The sequence below is a fragment of the Camelus dromedarius genome, chromosome 6 (genome assembly GCF_036321535.1).
Source record: "Camelus dromedarius isolate mCamDro1 chromosome 6, mCamDro1.pat, whole genome shotgun sequence".
Lineage (NCBI taxonomy): Eukaryota > Metazoa > Chordata > Mammalia > Artiodactyla > Camelidae > Camelus > Camelus dromedarius.
The window spans coordinates 74,439,112-74,454,060 of NC_087441.1; the positions used below are offsets into that span (position 1 = coordinate 74,439,112).

The following is a 14,949-nucleotide window of genomic DNA, read 5'->3' on the forward strand; positions in this document are numbered from 1 at the left end:
TACAAATGAGAAAACAGAAACATCCCTAGTAGAGCTGGCCTTCTGTATCTGAGGGTCTCACATCCAGAGACTCAACAGGGATCAAAAATATTTGGAAAAATAAAAAAACATTCCAGAAAGCCCCCCCCCCCAAAAAAAGCAAAACTTGAATTTGCCCTGTGACGGCAACTGTTCCCATAGCATTTATGTTGTATTAGGTGTTATAAGTAATTTAGAGATGCTGTCAGGGGTGTGGGAGCATGTGCGTGCTCCCACCAGTCATACTGGATCAGGGTCCCACCTAATGGCCGCATTACCTTAATTATGTCCTGCAGGACACCATCTCCAAGTACAGTCATACGCCCAGTTACTAGGGGTTAGGACTTCAACTCAGGAATCTGGGTGGGAGGGGCACACACCTCGGTCAGAATGGAGAAGGGGGAGCAAATGGAAGGCCATTTAGGTAGAAGTCACCATGACTTGGCTGGCGAGGTGTCAGGTGTACACAGGAGAGAGGGAGGTCTGCTTGACTTCTGGTTTTGGCAGTCAAGTACGTGCCAGTGCCATTTGTCAAAAAATGAGTATGGAAAGCAGGCTCAGTACGCTCAGAACAATGAGTTCAGTTTTCATCGTGCTGCAATTGAAGTAGTAATTTCTAGTGAACAGGTGAGTCAAAGCTTGGAGCTTAAGAAAGAACAGAGACAGAAACCGAGGGTATATGAGATTGTCCAGGAAGAAAATGTGAACTAAGAACACAGGGAATTTCATTAAAGGGCACCAGACATGAAGGGCGTGAAGGTAAGAATCAAAGCAGAGCAGAGCGGCACCAAAACTGAGGCGGAGGGGAGTTCAGTCGGAGAAGACTGTGAGTTCCTCACCCTTTTTCAGAAACTTTATGGGATGATATTTCATTTCAAGGACCACAATACTTGCTTTTGGTGAGTTCTCACTTGCCGGTGTTAGTAAACGAGGACATCGTTTGTGGTGATTTCTGACCAGCCAGAATGCATTCAGAATGCCCTATCGATATTATACAGCTTTCCCTCTGTCTTTTGCAAATTCTAAATCTTTAGAATGAATAAAAATCTTTAAAGCCAAAATACGATGGTATGTATCTTAAACTCATCAGTACACTGATTTTTTTTTTTTTCAGGATTATTCTTGACAATTCTCCCATTTACACTGGAAAACAAATTTTGAGGTTCGCTCCCTACAACAATGTATGTGCCTTAAATACTGTAGAGGTGATAAGATAACTAATGGATTAATACCTGAACAGTATAATACATCTTGGAATGCCATGGTCTTACAGCACCAGGTAACCTGAAATTTATTAATGAAATCTATTTCAACTTAGAAATCGATTTTAATTTAGAAAACAGAAAGCAAACTGCATAGGGAATAACATTTATTTATCAGCTATACTGTGAATATTACTTTCAGACAATCAGATATAGACACTTCAAAATTCCACATTATTCCAGAGACCCAAAGGCACAAATACAAGTGATTTATTACGTTTTTAAAAAGTGACAAAAGGGAGTATTAATTCTGGAAGACTTTTAATCAATTCAACACTATTATACACTAGAGAAAAATTTCCACAAACATTCCCTCACGAAGCTGGTAGTTTTGTATTTACATAGAATTATTATAGCAGTTTTATATGTTAATCTATGATACACTGTTACTTCAGAAAACATAAAAAATATAATTTTTTTTAATAGCCATGCTCCTCTTTATGATGAAAGCTAGTCAGTTCATCCTAATGTGTGACACTTGACAAATGCACAGAGATGCTCAGTCAGCTTTGTGGAACCTGGACTTCGGGGGCCGTCAGGCAGCATAGACGGAGGGCTCGTCCTCACTGAGGTCTGAGTCATCCTCGTCCACCCCCTCGATGACCGATTTCTTCCCTTTACAACAGGATACGATCAAGCCAATCAGGAACACCTGGATGTGGGAGCAAGCTGAGTGTCATTTCTCAACTCCAAAATCACTCAGAAAGTACTGAATTTCACATCCAGTGGCATTACCATGATACAACGGACCACAGAGGGTCAAACCATCCTGAGATACCTGTACTTACCCCAAGGAAGGCCCAGTTACCAAAATAGTACGCAGCACTAAAGAACCAGAACTTGTGGAGGAACAGGTATGTCCGGGTGACAGTACACTGATCTGCAAAAGCAAATAAAGGATGATGGTGAGAGAGGTTCTCTCTTGAAATAGACTATTAATATTTTACCTAGAAGGTTATTAATCAAAACTAATTGTAAGTGTTAGAGATAGGATCTAGGTCTATCGCCAAAGCCTACTCTTTGAATCACCTTAACAGAGTTTAAATTACTAACTAATGTAATAGTTTGAAAAGTGAATGCCATGCATGTAATCCCAGCTCTTAGGTATTAAAAATTATATTGGCTAGTTCGACTTATTTGAAATAGAAAAAGCATTTAAGCTGGGATGTCGGACATGGTCTAGAACAACACAAAGTTTCCCTGATGAAGAATGAAAAAAAGAAATGAAGAAAGTAATCAGGCATGGTTAGTATTAAGCTGCACTTTTCTTAAAATCCAATTCTCAGGACAGCTCACTTGAAAGATATTTTGAGCTTTTTTTTTTCTTTTTAAGAATGCTATTGAAAAGATGGCTACTATTTTTAAAGAAATAGAAAAGCCATCATTTACTGATACATTTACTGTCTGAATTGTAGTCAGCATTGCAGCTTAAAGTAAAAAGTAAATGGGTGGTGGGTATAGCTCAGTGGTAAAGCGCTTGCTTAACATGCATGAGGTCCTGGGTTCCATCCCCAGTACCTCTGTTACCAAAATACAAAAAACAAACAAACAAAAAAATACTTTTCTCTTTCAAAAACAAGTAACTCTTAAAGAAAAAGTGACAGACTGGGTATTTGATACTTGTATGAGACTCCATACTCTTTTATCCAAATATATTATTTCCATTTGTTTACAAAGTTCTTTATATATATTGACACATATCTAGTAAATGACATCTAAGGAAAATACCTGTTTATTAAAAACCATTTGCCACATGGATTTCTGTTACATTTTATCCAAATACTCTCATCCTTTCCACTTCCACTGTCCTTCTACACTTCCTTCTGACCACTCAACCCCAAGCTGGGCCAGGTGTCTCTTCTTCTGGTGGGAAGACATGATGTTTCATAGAGAAGCAGCCAATGCTGACCTACTGATCCCTCAGTGGCCTCCTTCATACGGTTTGTTCTCTTTTGCAACAGAAAAGTCAAGAAGGAATATTCAGAGCTTCCAAAGAGAAACCAAAAAGGTGTCGAGAGCAGCAGGGGAGCAAATGTTTCTCTCCTCTCCTGGGGTTACTAGCACCCAAGATTACAGCTTCCCACCAGGCACTGGGAGGCCAGGCCAGCAGAGGAGACAGGACAGTCATCGGTCCTTCACTCTGCCCCACGTTTTAGTCTCACCTCCATCACAGCACTCGCTCCGTAGTGATACAGCTTATTCACTGGTTCTGTTAGATAAGCCCGAGGATTCCAAAGTAGCCACTAGAGTACTTGGCACTCATGAGCCATGCGACTGCTTACGGAAACTAAATCTTTATATAAAGGGCTATTTTATTTCAAAACTACACTGCTGAAGAATACAGTTTCTAATTTCTTTGGACTCAAATCTGACAACATTCCAAGGATGTCAAAACGAGACCCTTGAATGTGTCTGGAAAATGCAAGTATGACTTCAGTGTCCAGTATGTTAAAGGAAGTCCAGACCCTGGCCTCCGACAGACTTGGTGTCAAATGTCATCTGCCCGCTTCGCCATGTGAACAGGTAAATCTGACCCACTGAGACTCTGTGCTTGTAAAATGGGGATATCGCCATATTCCCTTACAGGCTCACTCCAGCCACCAAAGGAGGCCTGCAAAGTGGCAGTTAATATTAATTTTCTTCTTTTTTTCTCTTCAAGGGTATAATCCGACCCATGATAAAGAATACAATTTTCGAGAGCTGCTCAAAAAGTCGCAAAGAAAAAAAAAAACAAAAACAAGATTTTAGAAGACTACGTATGACAACAGGTAGCAAGGAAAATCACTGCTTAGGTGTTAGTGTCGTGACTACCCTACCTGCTCATTATTTTTCTGTCTCTATAGTCAAAACAGATCCCAGTGGGTTTGGTGAAACTGAAATGTGACTCATTCAGTAACAGGATACCTGACAAACAGTAATATACCTTTCAATAAAAACAGCCAGTTTGAAATGAAGAGAGAAACAGTTCGGGACTTAATGCAAAAAAAACCAGTTCACAATTATTTTAAAAACATGAACGGTATCTTCTGTGGCTTAAATATTAGATGCGCCCTGCTGTACAAGTATAACCCTGTTTAGGAAAAGTCATTCGATCTTCTCAACATTGTTAACGTTCTAAACTTGTAAAAGTTCCATTACTTATTTCCATACTTCAAGATATTCTGGGAGTCAGAACTTGGCTGAATTAGAAATTTCAGGGCCAGGACAGGGATTACAAGAGCTGGCAGAAGCCAGTACAATCAACTCACTTTTCCCAGAGGTCTAATAGTCCACTCAGTGACATTTTCAATTGGCTATACCTGTCGATTTTCTTGCCCTCCACAAAAAAAAAACAAAAAAAACAAAAAAAACAAAACTTAAATACTTCTCCTATCACATTATTTTATGTGTTTACCACTTTCAAAGGCTGCAGATTTGACACAAGCCTTCCAAAGTAAGAAAAAAAATGTAAAATCACTGTTTGTTCTGCTTTCTTGTTGAAAAAGTATGTAACAGAGCTTCCCAGTTATCTTTATATGTATATGTATGTATCATTATATTTATATTTATATAAAGTGGCAGGTGTCCACAGAAGAATTTTGCTTAATAATCCCCATGCAGATATTTTATGATCACGTGATGATTCCACACTGAATACACGGAGGGGGCTTGTCTCCTCACCACCTGCCATCTCCCAGCTGCTCACCTGAATCATGGAGCTCCAGGAGATCTAGAGATGGGCTTTCTACAGTTATCTAAAACATTATAATATATATTTTGAACTCGGTTTGACCTTCAAAGTACATCTGAATTGCTGGATGTGCTCATTGAGGGACTGCGTTCTAAAATTTGACGTGTTCAGGAGATTTCTGACTGTTACTCCTCAAAACGACACACAAAAATTCCAATTAAACCAAAGAATACATGTTTCCAATGAAAAACTAAAAATCGGGGCTCAGACAAAATTGTTTTTTCTGATGACAAGGTGGCCACAGAAACAAGAGCAAAATGATAACAGCAAAGAAAGGGCGCCCGGAGGACATGAACACAGCGAAGAGACTGGATCCTGCGCCTCCCGCCCATCCTCCATCTAGTCTTACTCGTCATCAAACCAGGTCAACAGCTAACAGTGCAATTAAGCTTTTGTTTTTCATGTAACAGTCGCCTTTGTAAGTACACCTGACAGACTTTATCCTCTCTATTTCTTGTTTCCTTTTGGACTATTTGTTATGTCATTGTTAATGTGTGCTGACTGCCATGAAGGTAACTTCAGTTATTAACTATGGTAAATAGCACCTTCTACTTTAAATATATTTTGAAAAACAACGTTTAGTGTTGATTTAAGCCACAATTAAGTCCTCATCATGTTATACCTTCACTGGAAATCAACTTAGAACTAATTAACTCTATATTCGTACTTTATTTATAAAACGAATCCTTATGTTACATATGTATATAGAGAGAAGGCATTTGAGAAAATTCATGTACCATGGAGAATTTTAAAGCAATTTGACTAGCAACAAAAAAAAAAAAAAAAAAAAGAAACCTGGTAGAAGACTAGACTATTTATTTATTTTTTTACCGAAGTCTAGTCAATTTATAATGTTGTGCTAATTTCTGGTATACAGCATAGTGATTCAGTTACACATACATATGTATCTATTCGCTTTCATACTGCTTTTCATTATAAACTATTATAAGGTATTGAGTATAGTGCCCTGTGTCACACAGCAGGACCTTGTTGTTTATCTGTTTTCTATATATTAGTGTGTATCTGCAAATCCCGAACTACGAATTTATCCCTCTTGACCCCTTTCCTGGCAACCATAGGTTTGTTTTCTACGTCTGTGAGTCTGGAAGACCAGACTGTTTAGGCACCACCGCACCGCTCACAGCTGCCCGTGATTACGCTAACTTCGGTTTCTGAAGAGGGTCTTGCTGCTACTGCGTGTTTGTAATAGACATACAGATCTTAACTACATACAGCCTGAGGGTCTTGGGAATATTAAGATATGATTAGGAATTATTTACCAAATGGTTTTAAGAAAGGGAGTAACATAAGCGCACTGCAGGTTGGCCGAGGGGACTGAGAGTAGAAAGAGGGTCACCAAGCCAGGAGACAGTCCAAGTGAGGCCATGAGCTGGGGGTCGGAGAGGCTCTGGGAGCGAAAGCCCATTAATCACTGCTTTACTGTCAAGCGGATTTACAGCATATGAAACACACACATAAAAGGATCTGAGAAACTAGCAACATACATCCAGATAAGTAAAGGGAGGGCAAAAAAAATTAAAATAGGTAATAAGAACCAAAATTGTATATTTATCTTGACATTTAACAAACGACATACAATGAAATCAATGTTGTGTTAAATCTGACCGCAGGAGCTGGGACAGAAGGGAAAGAAAGAATTGGTGAACATCAAATACTGGAAATCCTAAAAGAAACAGATTTATTATACTTAATGAATATATAAACTGTCTCAGGCTAATAAAGATAGCACTTGCCAGATGTTTTGCACTGCAGAGTAAGTCTTACAAGAATAAGTGACTATTTTTAAGAACCAGTATATCTCTGTTGAGCTCTGATTACATTTTAAACGTATTTTTATTTATTTTTTTCGGGTTACATTTAAGTAAGTTTAAGGTATTTCAAAGGTGCTAAAATACGTATTGCTCCTTTAAGAGAGAATGCACCCACTTTGTCTTGGCCATACACTATTCATAAGACAGAGTTACAGAGGGAAGCATTAGCATAAACCATGTAGAAGCACCTTGAACTGTCGTATAACCTCTAAATTAATGAGATTTACTGCCTATTAGTCTTCATTGTCCAAGGATAGTCAAACGTAAAACAACTGCTTTCTGTTACTTTATCCTTTTCACAAAACAATAGTAGTTTAAGGGGTCTAGTAGAAAATATTAGAGAAAGAATACTGAGATTTGGACCTTGAGTCTGCCACTTACACACTGAGATTCTGGGGGGGGGGTGTCACTTCACTTGTAAGTATCAGTTTCTTTGTAAGTGTCACTGAGATAATACCTGCTTGTGATGGATGATAAGATAAACTGACCTGAAAATCAAATTTAGAGAGAATTCTTCACGTGATTAAAAAAAGACTGATGTTTTAGGAGTTAGTATCTTAAGCAAGGATCTTTTAAAAAGTGGCTGAGAAGTTTTACAAAATTACCTCGATTGGCTTTAGTGTGGAAGGCAGAGAACTTAGAAACCTTACACCTAATTAACTTTACTATGCTGTATTAGTTGAACTTTTATCAACACAATCAAAATGTCACCTAGAAAAAGAACTTCAACATCAAGCAACTTTCTGGATCTCCAGGAAAATCTAAGAAAAATGATGCTTTGATCAATACTTAATTTTCTGGTCTACATGGTAACCTCACTTGATAACGGACACGATACATCATGCTACGTCACCTGGATGATACCAGCCAATACGATCAACGAGGCCCTCTCCTGACTCCATGCCAACTAGAAACCATGTGACTACAAGTCTGCTCTTCCACACAGATTCCTTCTCTCTGGTGAGACTTCACTAACCCTGAGCCTCTAGCTGCTCTCAGAGTTACACTTCCTGTGTAAATTAACAAACTGGCTAACACTTCAGTTTCCTCTCTGTTCACATATCTGAAGCCAAATAGAGATGCTGGAGATCAAGGTATGGCAGGATTCTTAAATAATAATTCTATCTCATCATGCTCTCTTCAGTACCGCTCTACCCATTTCACAGATAGAAGTAAATCAAGTCAGCCTATCAACTCAAAGTTATTATTTGTCAAGTAAAAGATGGTAAGTTTATAGTATGTAACCATAAAGAACTATTTTAAAGTGTTGAACACAAAGTGGTTCAAGAGGACAGACTGAGCATGGCCATTTGTTTTTTCTCTTTCCCAGGACCTCATTAAAATTACAGCAATAAACCCAGGAGCCACCTTTTAACAGCAAGAAAAGGGGAGGAAGGCTGTCCAATGATAAGAGATTTCAGCAATATTCTGGAAGATGGAGAGCGCACATTTAAAAGGTCTCCGTAAGACAACTGGTTTATGTCTCACTTATTTTAAAATGTAATTTAAGGATCAACAGACTCCAGTCACAGGGCCCCCAGGGATGAGATTTCCTCGTTCCTGATACTTAAAGACAAATTAACATAAATACGAATGGATCCTCAGTTATGTACAGAAAACTGTCAGTATGAGGGGGAAGAACAGGATAAACGAACTGTTCTGAGATAAAGAGAAATGTAATTTTACTTAAAGGAAACCCTTAAGAAAAATGCCTACTGTCTTCATATAGTGAAGACAATATTACATCCATAAAACAAAGATGCCTGAAAGAGAAAAATCAGAATAAAGTCCTTGAGGAAAGTATGAATTTGTTATATGAAATAAAAAATTGGGGGTATAGTTTGAATACATACCCAAGAATCTAGAGCAAAATGGTAGGCAGAAAATATAAAATATGAGAGGAAACAGATGATCAATTGAAGATATCCTGCAACGAATGAACAAGAGCTCCCCAAAGGGGAAACGGAGAGAAGAGAAACTATCAAGTTAACGTCCAACAAAGAAACAGACCGGCACGCGACTTCTCACCAGTTAAAAATGAAAGACAGATGGGGCAATGCCTTTGAAGTTCTAAAAGAAATGATTTCTTCCGTAGAATTCTAAGCACGGCCAGATTCCCCATCAATTCTCTCGCTTGTGAGGACAAAATACTTATCAGACATACAAGGAATTTTCAGATACGTTATTTCACACAAAGCATCCTTCTTTTCTTTTCTCTTTCTTTTCTTTCTCTCTTTCTTTCCTTCCTTCCTTTCTTTCTCTTTCTTTCTTTCTTTCTTTCTTTCTTTCTTTCTTTCTTTCTTTCTTTCTTTCTTTCTTTTTCTTTCTTTCTTTCTTTCTTTCTTTCTTTCTCTTTCCTTCCTTCCTTCCTTCCTTCCTTCCTTCCTTCCTTCTTTCCTTTCTTTCTCTCTCTCTTTCTCTCTCTCTTCCTTCCTTCCTTCCTTTCCTTTAATGCAAGGAAAGCAAAGAGCTTGGGGAAGAAAATCAAGCAGAGATGGTACTGAGTGCACAGATGTCTAATGAACAGAAATGGTAACAATGGAGCTGGACAGCAGCATTAGAAAGCAACCGACCTCAGTCAGAAGAGGAAATCACCAGGTACTCGGAAGGAAGGAAGCCCAGTGGGCGTCATCCAACAGATACAGGGAGTGAGAAGCTGCAAGACACTAGGTCAATGGTAATCCTAGGTCTCTTTAATAACATTTTTCAAAAAGGGATTAAAAAGGAACAAGTGAAAAAAATGGATTTAATTCTACATTCTTCAAATGTTGGCTGAACAAGACAGAAATACTATAGGTATATGTGTATTTTCTTATCCTCAAGGAGCTTACATTCCTCTAAGAGTAGGACAGAGGTAAGATACATAAATGACTATAAATTTAGACAGAGTAAGGTCTTGTCATAAGAAGTATAAACACTATGGGAATTCAAAGTGGAAAAAAAAAAAGAAACTGGACACATATTTGAAGGTTCAAAAAAGAAGGTCAGGTTAGAATACACCTTGTAAGATGGTCAGGATTCTGACTGATGAAGGTGGGGGGAGTCGGGCAGAAACTGGCTAAGACATTTCAGGAACCAACAGTTGAAAAGCAAAGATGGAAAAGATGCCCATGCTCTGAAAATGGATGAAAAAAGGCTGGAAACTTGTAGGACGGGCTAAACAGTGGTAACCCTTCCACCCTAGACTGAATTTATCAGGTGGTACAGGGGACACTTAAGGCTCCTCTTGTAGGAACGGCGTCATCAGTACTTTAGAACAGTGGTTTTTACGTGTGGTTCCAGACCAAAACCATCAGAAAATTCGAGTCCCTCCTAAGATCCACTGCATCAAAAAGCGTGCAATCTATATTTAATGAGCCCTCCAGGTGATACTGATGTACATGAGACTTTGATAACCACTGTTTCAGAACAATTAAGCTAAGGGCGCTGTGTAGTGTGGACCAAAGTGGAGCACTGCTTAAAAGGTACAGCAACCCATGTGAGATGTGATTTAGGGGAGATGTGGGGGTCACTATGGCAACAAGCACTGCATCCGTTATCAACCGATTAGGCGCAGAGAGAGAGTGAATGAAGAATGCTAGTAATAAAACAGTGAGGTCAGTAAGTATAGTCCAAGTCCTTATCTAACAGTTTCCACTTCCCCCAGAATTACTCATTTTAAACACTTTTTATAAGCACATTACCAAACTAGGAAGGCATTATTTTCATCTGACTGACAAGACTCCTTTGGAGATACCCAGAGATAGCTAACATGCCAACATCTTTGTTTTGCTTCCTTCCTTGACCATGAGGGAATGCCTTCCCCCTACACACCACATCACAACCTCACACACGCGTTCAGCCATCAGGGAAACCTACTGAACAAATGTGCAGGCACCAACAGGAGATGAGCAGTTACTAGGTTTCCTATTAGTTCTCAGCTGATGATGGGATACCAAGAACAAAACAAACAGGCCCAAAGGGGGAAAAAAACAGGGTAACCTTAATGGCTGTAGATAGACTATTTTTTCCCCCAGAAAATGTCTTATTGGGGAGTAGGTTTATCATACTGCTGGTACCCTCATTAATGAATTAAATTAATTTTTAAGCAAATTCATCTTAAGTTTTATGATAACAAGGTTTTAAACTTTCTAATTATTTTTTGCTGTTTTTTTTTTTTAATTTGTATTTTTTTTAATTCTTTTTTTAAACAGAGGCACTGGGGACTGAACCCAGGACCATGTGCCTGCTAAGCAGGTGCTCCAGCACTGAGCTCTACCCTCCCCGCTGCAGGGAGACTGTAAAGCCAATTATTCTAGGTATTATCAAAAGTAGGACACAAAATATTAAGCAAGATTTTCTAAGTGAGACTCTGAAAAGCATAGGCATATCCCCTTTCTCTCTCATTCCCTCCACCAGACTCCTTGGCAAATCTTGACTCCACCTTCAAAATATATGCAAACCCTGACCACTTCTGGCCACTTCCACCACCACCAAACGCTCTCCCTTGGAGTACCGCCAAGTCTCCTGTCAACCCGCTTCTGCCCTTGGTTTATTATGGTCTATCTCAGGGGCTGGCAAACGATAATGCAAAAGGGAAATTGAGCGCATCACTTGTTTTTGTAAGTTGGACTGGAAGACGGCCACAGCCGTCCCTAACGTGCTGTGTGTGGCAGCTTCCGTGCTGCAGGGGCGGAGCTGAGCAGTGTGAGACACCTACTGTGTGCCCCACAAGGCCCACCACATTTCCTGTCGGGTCCTTTACAGGGGAAGTCTGCCGTGCCCTGGTCTACGTGCAGCATGGCAGTCAGAGCGATCTCCTGAGAACACAGGTCACATCAAGTCATTCTGCTCACAATCTTCTATATATTCTCCATCGGAAAGTAAAAGCTGAAGTCCTTGCACTCGATGCCCCGCATTCCTCTGCCTCTTCCGGCGGCCCCCACTCCGCGGTTGCTGTTGCAGGTGCTTTCCCCCAGATAACCTGCCTTCGCTCCTCACATCCTTGAGGTCTCTTCACTCAAATGTCAGCTTCTCAGTAAGGATTTCTTTTCTCCTCTACTTAAAATTTCAAACCCTCCCTCCTTCTGGGCACCACTCACCCTCCTCTGGGACCATACCTACCACCTAACATAGCTATCTGTATCCTTCTACTGTGTAAGTTCCACGGGGACAGGAATGTTTGACAGTCTCGTTCACTGCTGTATCAGCAGTGCCTAGGATAGCTCCTGGCACACAGATCTCAGGAAACATTTGTTAAATGAAAAAGCACACAAAGAAGAGATACGTAAAATTAAATGAGCACAGGGAATCCTGGAAATGAACTAATTTATAAATTTATCTTGGAATTTCAAGACACACAAGACTGTGATTCTCAGTATTACCAAAAAAAAAAAAAAAAAAAAAAAAGATGTATCAATGTCTTCCAAAGGTGTTTAAATTGCAAAGGCCATTACTCATACTGTATTCCTCAAATAAACAGGATAACTTTCTAAATACAGCTGTCAAATTATCACAATTCTAATAGACTTGACTTATCCTCATCTTATGGACTAAATCTAACTGTCCTTAACTTTCCCAACCCCATTATAAAACAAATTTGCTGAGTATAAAACTAAAAGACCACACAGTATTTTTTAAAGGCTACTTCCCCACATGCTTAAGTCTGAGGGAAAGGATGGTGCGTATTCTGCTGAATTCATCTTCTTGTTACAAAATTCCAGAAAGCTAAAATTAGCTTCCCTCAGTATGGGGTAGGAGGTCTGCAACTGAAAGTCTGTATTCAAGCCTGTCTTTGAACTCCACCCAGAAAGAATTGAGCACCATTTTCATTTCAGGTTGCACTAACGGACTTGGGCATGCAGCACCACAGGAGACGTTAGCAAATACTTACCACAGAGCATCAGTGTCCCTTATCAACCCGAGCCCGTAAGACTTAAGTTTCTAATGAAATCCCTTGGCCAACTTCCATTTTCAGCCTGTTAAAAGTGGCTTTCCTTAGAATGAACTCTTTGTTTCTAACTGTGTAAATCAAACTATCAAGTGTCAACTCATTCCATAAAAGTAGTTTTTAAACAGAAGTTAAGCCTTTCCTGCAAAACACATTTTTCAATTTTCTTTTTCTTTCTTTCTCCTTATTATTATTTTTTTTTCCTTACAGGTCAAAGTACGAGTGGCGAGAGTAAGAAAAACATCACCTAGACCCAGTGTTAGTGACAAGGCGAGGTCTCGAGCAGCACTGCTTAGTTAACTTGGCTTCTAAATACAATTTCCTGGAACCTCAGAGGCTCCAGCAGAAAGAAACATTTCATATTCTGGGAAAAGAGAGATGGTACCAAGAACTCAAGAATTACACTTTTTCTTTTCAAGCCTCAGGAACTCCCCTCCCCACTCCCACTTTTCAACAAACTGGAAGAAGAAAAGTCTTTCTCTATAATCAGTAACCACTTCCTTGTCTCCCATCCTTAAAAAGGCTTAACACTGTTTTTCTTTAACGACAGAATAAAAGCTATTTATTAACAAAAACTATAAAATAGTAAATATTTACTTTTTGGTCTCTGTTCCACATTTCATTTCCCTGAGGTACAGCCTGACTTTTACGCTTTGTTTATGCACAAAAGCATAAAAAACGAGGTAATGTATACACTCGTCCACCGATCATCATGTGGGGTTTGTCCTTCTATGTCAAAACATACAAAGCTGTATCATAACACTGTATGCAATGTTAATTCAAGTATCCCAATTGATGGAAAAATGCCCCGTTGTTTCTTTCTGTTTGTTGTTTCTTCTCTAACCTTGGTTGGGCTTGGAAAGTGATTAGCATTGGAAGAACCAGAAAATGTGAATATGGTTTCAAGATTTCCATCTGAGTAGATAGTTCAGGGCACACAAAAGGCACAGGACACCTCCTCCCACCCCAGGACATGAGGGTGGTGGGGGAAAGATAAGTGAAAGAGGGCGAAAAGGAGTTCAGTCTCGGAATTGAGGTTGGAGGGGCCAGGGCAGGACAAGCATTTCCAGAGCTGAGCCAGATGGCAATTAGAAAATACGAACTGAAATCTAAGATTTTGAGTTTCTTCATTAAATGATTACCGCCCCTCCTTAAATTATTCAGCATAACTAGGCTTATTTATTATCAACTGTCCAAAACACCACTTAGAAAACCTCATGGATCTAGTAAGGCTAAGTCTATCAGACTAACCACAGTGGGGGAGAACAGGAAGGGAAAAGACAAAGGAATTTCAAGGTTTAAGGGGCCGAACTGGGCTGGACCACTTCCGTCGAGGCCTCACAAGGTGGGGAACTGGTCATGAAAGAGTAGGAAGCTAACACATTGGCTTCCCTGATGCTGGAGGTCTGCTGATCCGTTCTGATTTAAAATTCTTGCAACTTGTTTTTCTCTTTTCTCTGACAAACCCCCACCTCTGCTTCACGTGCTCTCTGCTTTTGTGCTTAAGAGCCCCCAACCTTTCCACTGCACTCTCCATTCCCTACACATTCTCTACCCAGAACAGCGTATCCTTTACCCAGAAGCTGTGTTCCAGGAAGGTGGTCATGGGCTGATAGCCACAGAAGAATGTACAGACCCTCCAGAGTTTTTCCATGATGCCAGGTGGATTCAGCACGATTAAGACTACGGCACAGTGGAAAATGCCCTGATTGTTGTCGGCTTTCTGTTCTGTCCAGTTTTTCTATAAAACCTCAGGACCCCCAACCCCATGACGGATCCACAGTCTCTAAGGCGTGAGCCTGCTGTGACTCCCCTTTGCCTGGCAAAGCAGTAAAGCTGGCCTTTTCTAACTGTCCCACAAAACCGCCCCTGCGTCTCAATTCGGCTATCGAGGTGTAGAGGTGGTTTTTTGGCAACAGTTAGAATTGGGCTAAGTTTATGATACAAGTTTTGGATTGGTGGACGTAAGAAGTCTCCAAGCAAGTCTCACTGAGCAGCTGATTTTGGTAAGTAAGCTATTTTAGTTGTTCCACAGTCAGGAGTAAGCATTTCCCAGAGCAAGTGAACTATTTTTGATTGTTCTTGGGGTTACTTAACATAGGAACAGGGAGATGTGTCTGTGCCCAGAACTGCTGAACATTAGCAACATTATGTTGCTGTCAGTTCCCTGGATTTTAT

General features: G+C 39.9%; 1 protein-coding gene and 1 long non-coding RNA gene across 2 annotated transcripts in view; one reads left to right on the forward strand and one right to left on the reverse strand.

Annotated features, from left to right (window-relative positions):
- Positions 1–1,370: 1,370 nt before the first annotated feature.
- The window catches only part of LMBRD1 (LMBR1 domain containing 1), a 99,299-nt gene continuing 85,720 nt past the window's right edge, over positions 1,371–14,949 (reverse strand). The window contains exons 15-16 of the mRNA XM_031455941.2: positions 2,069–2,160; positions 1,371–1,932 (exon numbers count right to left, since the gene is read on the reverse strand). Coding sequence (XP_031311801.2) covers positions 1,816–1,932; positions 2,069–2,160 — 209 coding nt within the window. The 3' untranslated portion in view covers positions 1,371–1,815. The remainder of the gene's footprint in view (positions 1,933–2,068; positions 2,161–14,949) is intronic.
- LOC135321504 (uncharacterized) lies at positions 3,667–5,609 on the forward strand. The gene is made up of 3 exons (XR_010381321.1): positions 3,667–3,803; positions 3,940–4,048; positions 5,245–5,609. It is a non-coding gene; the product is annotated as an uncharacterized LOC135321504 (long non-coding RNA).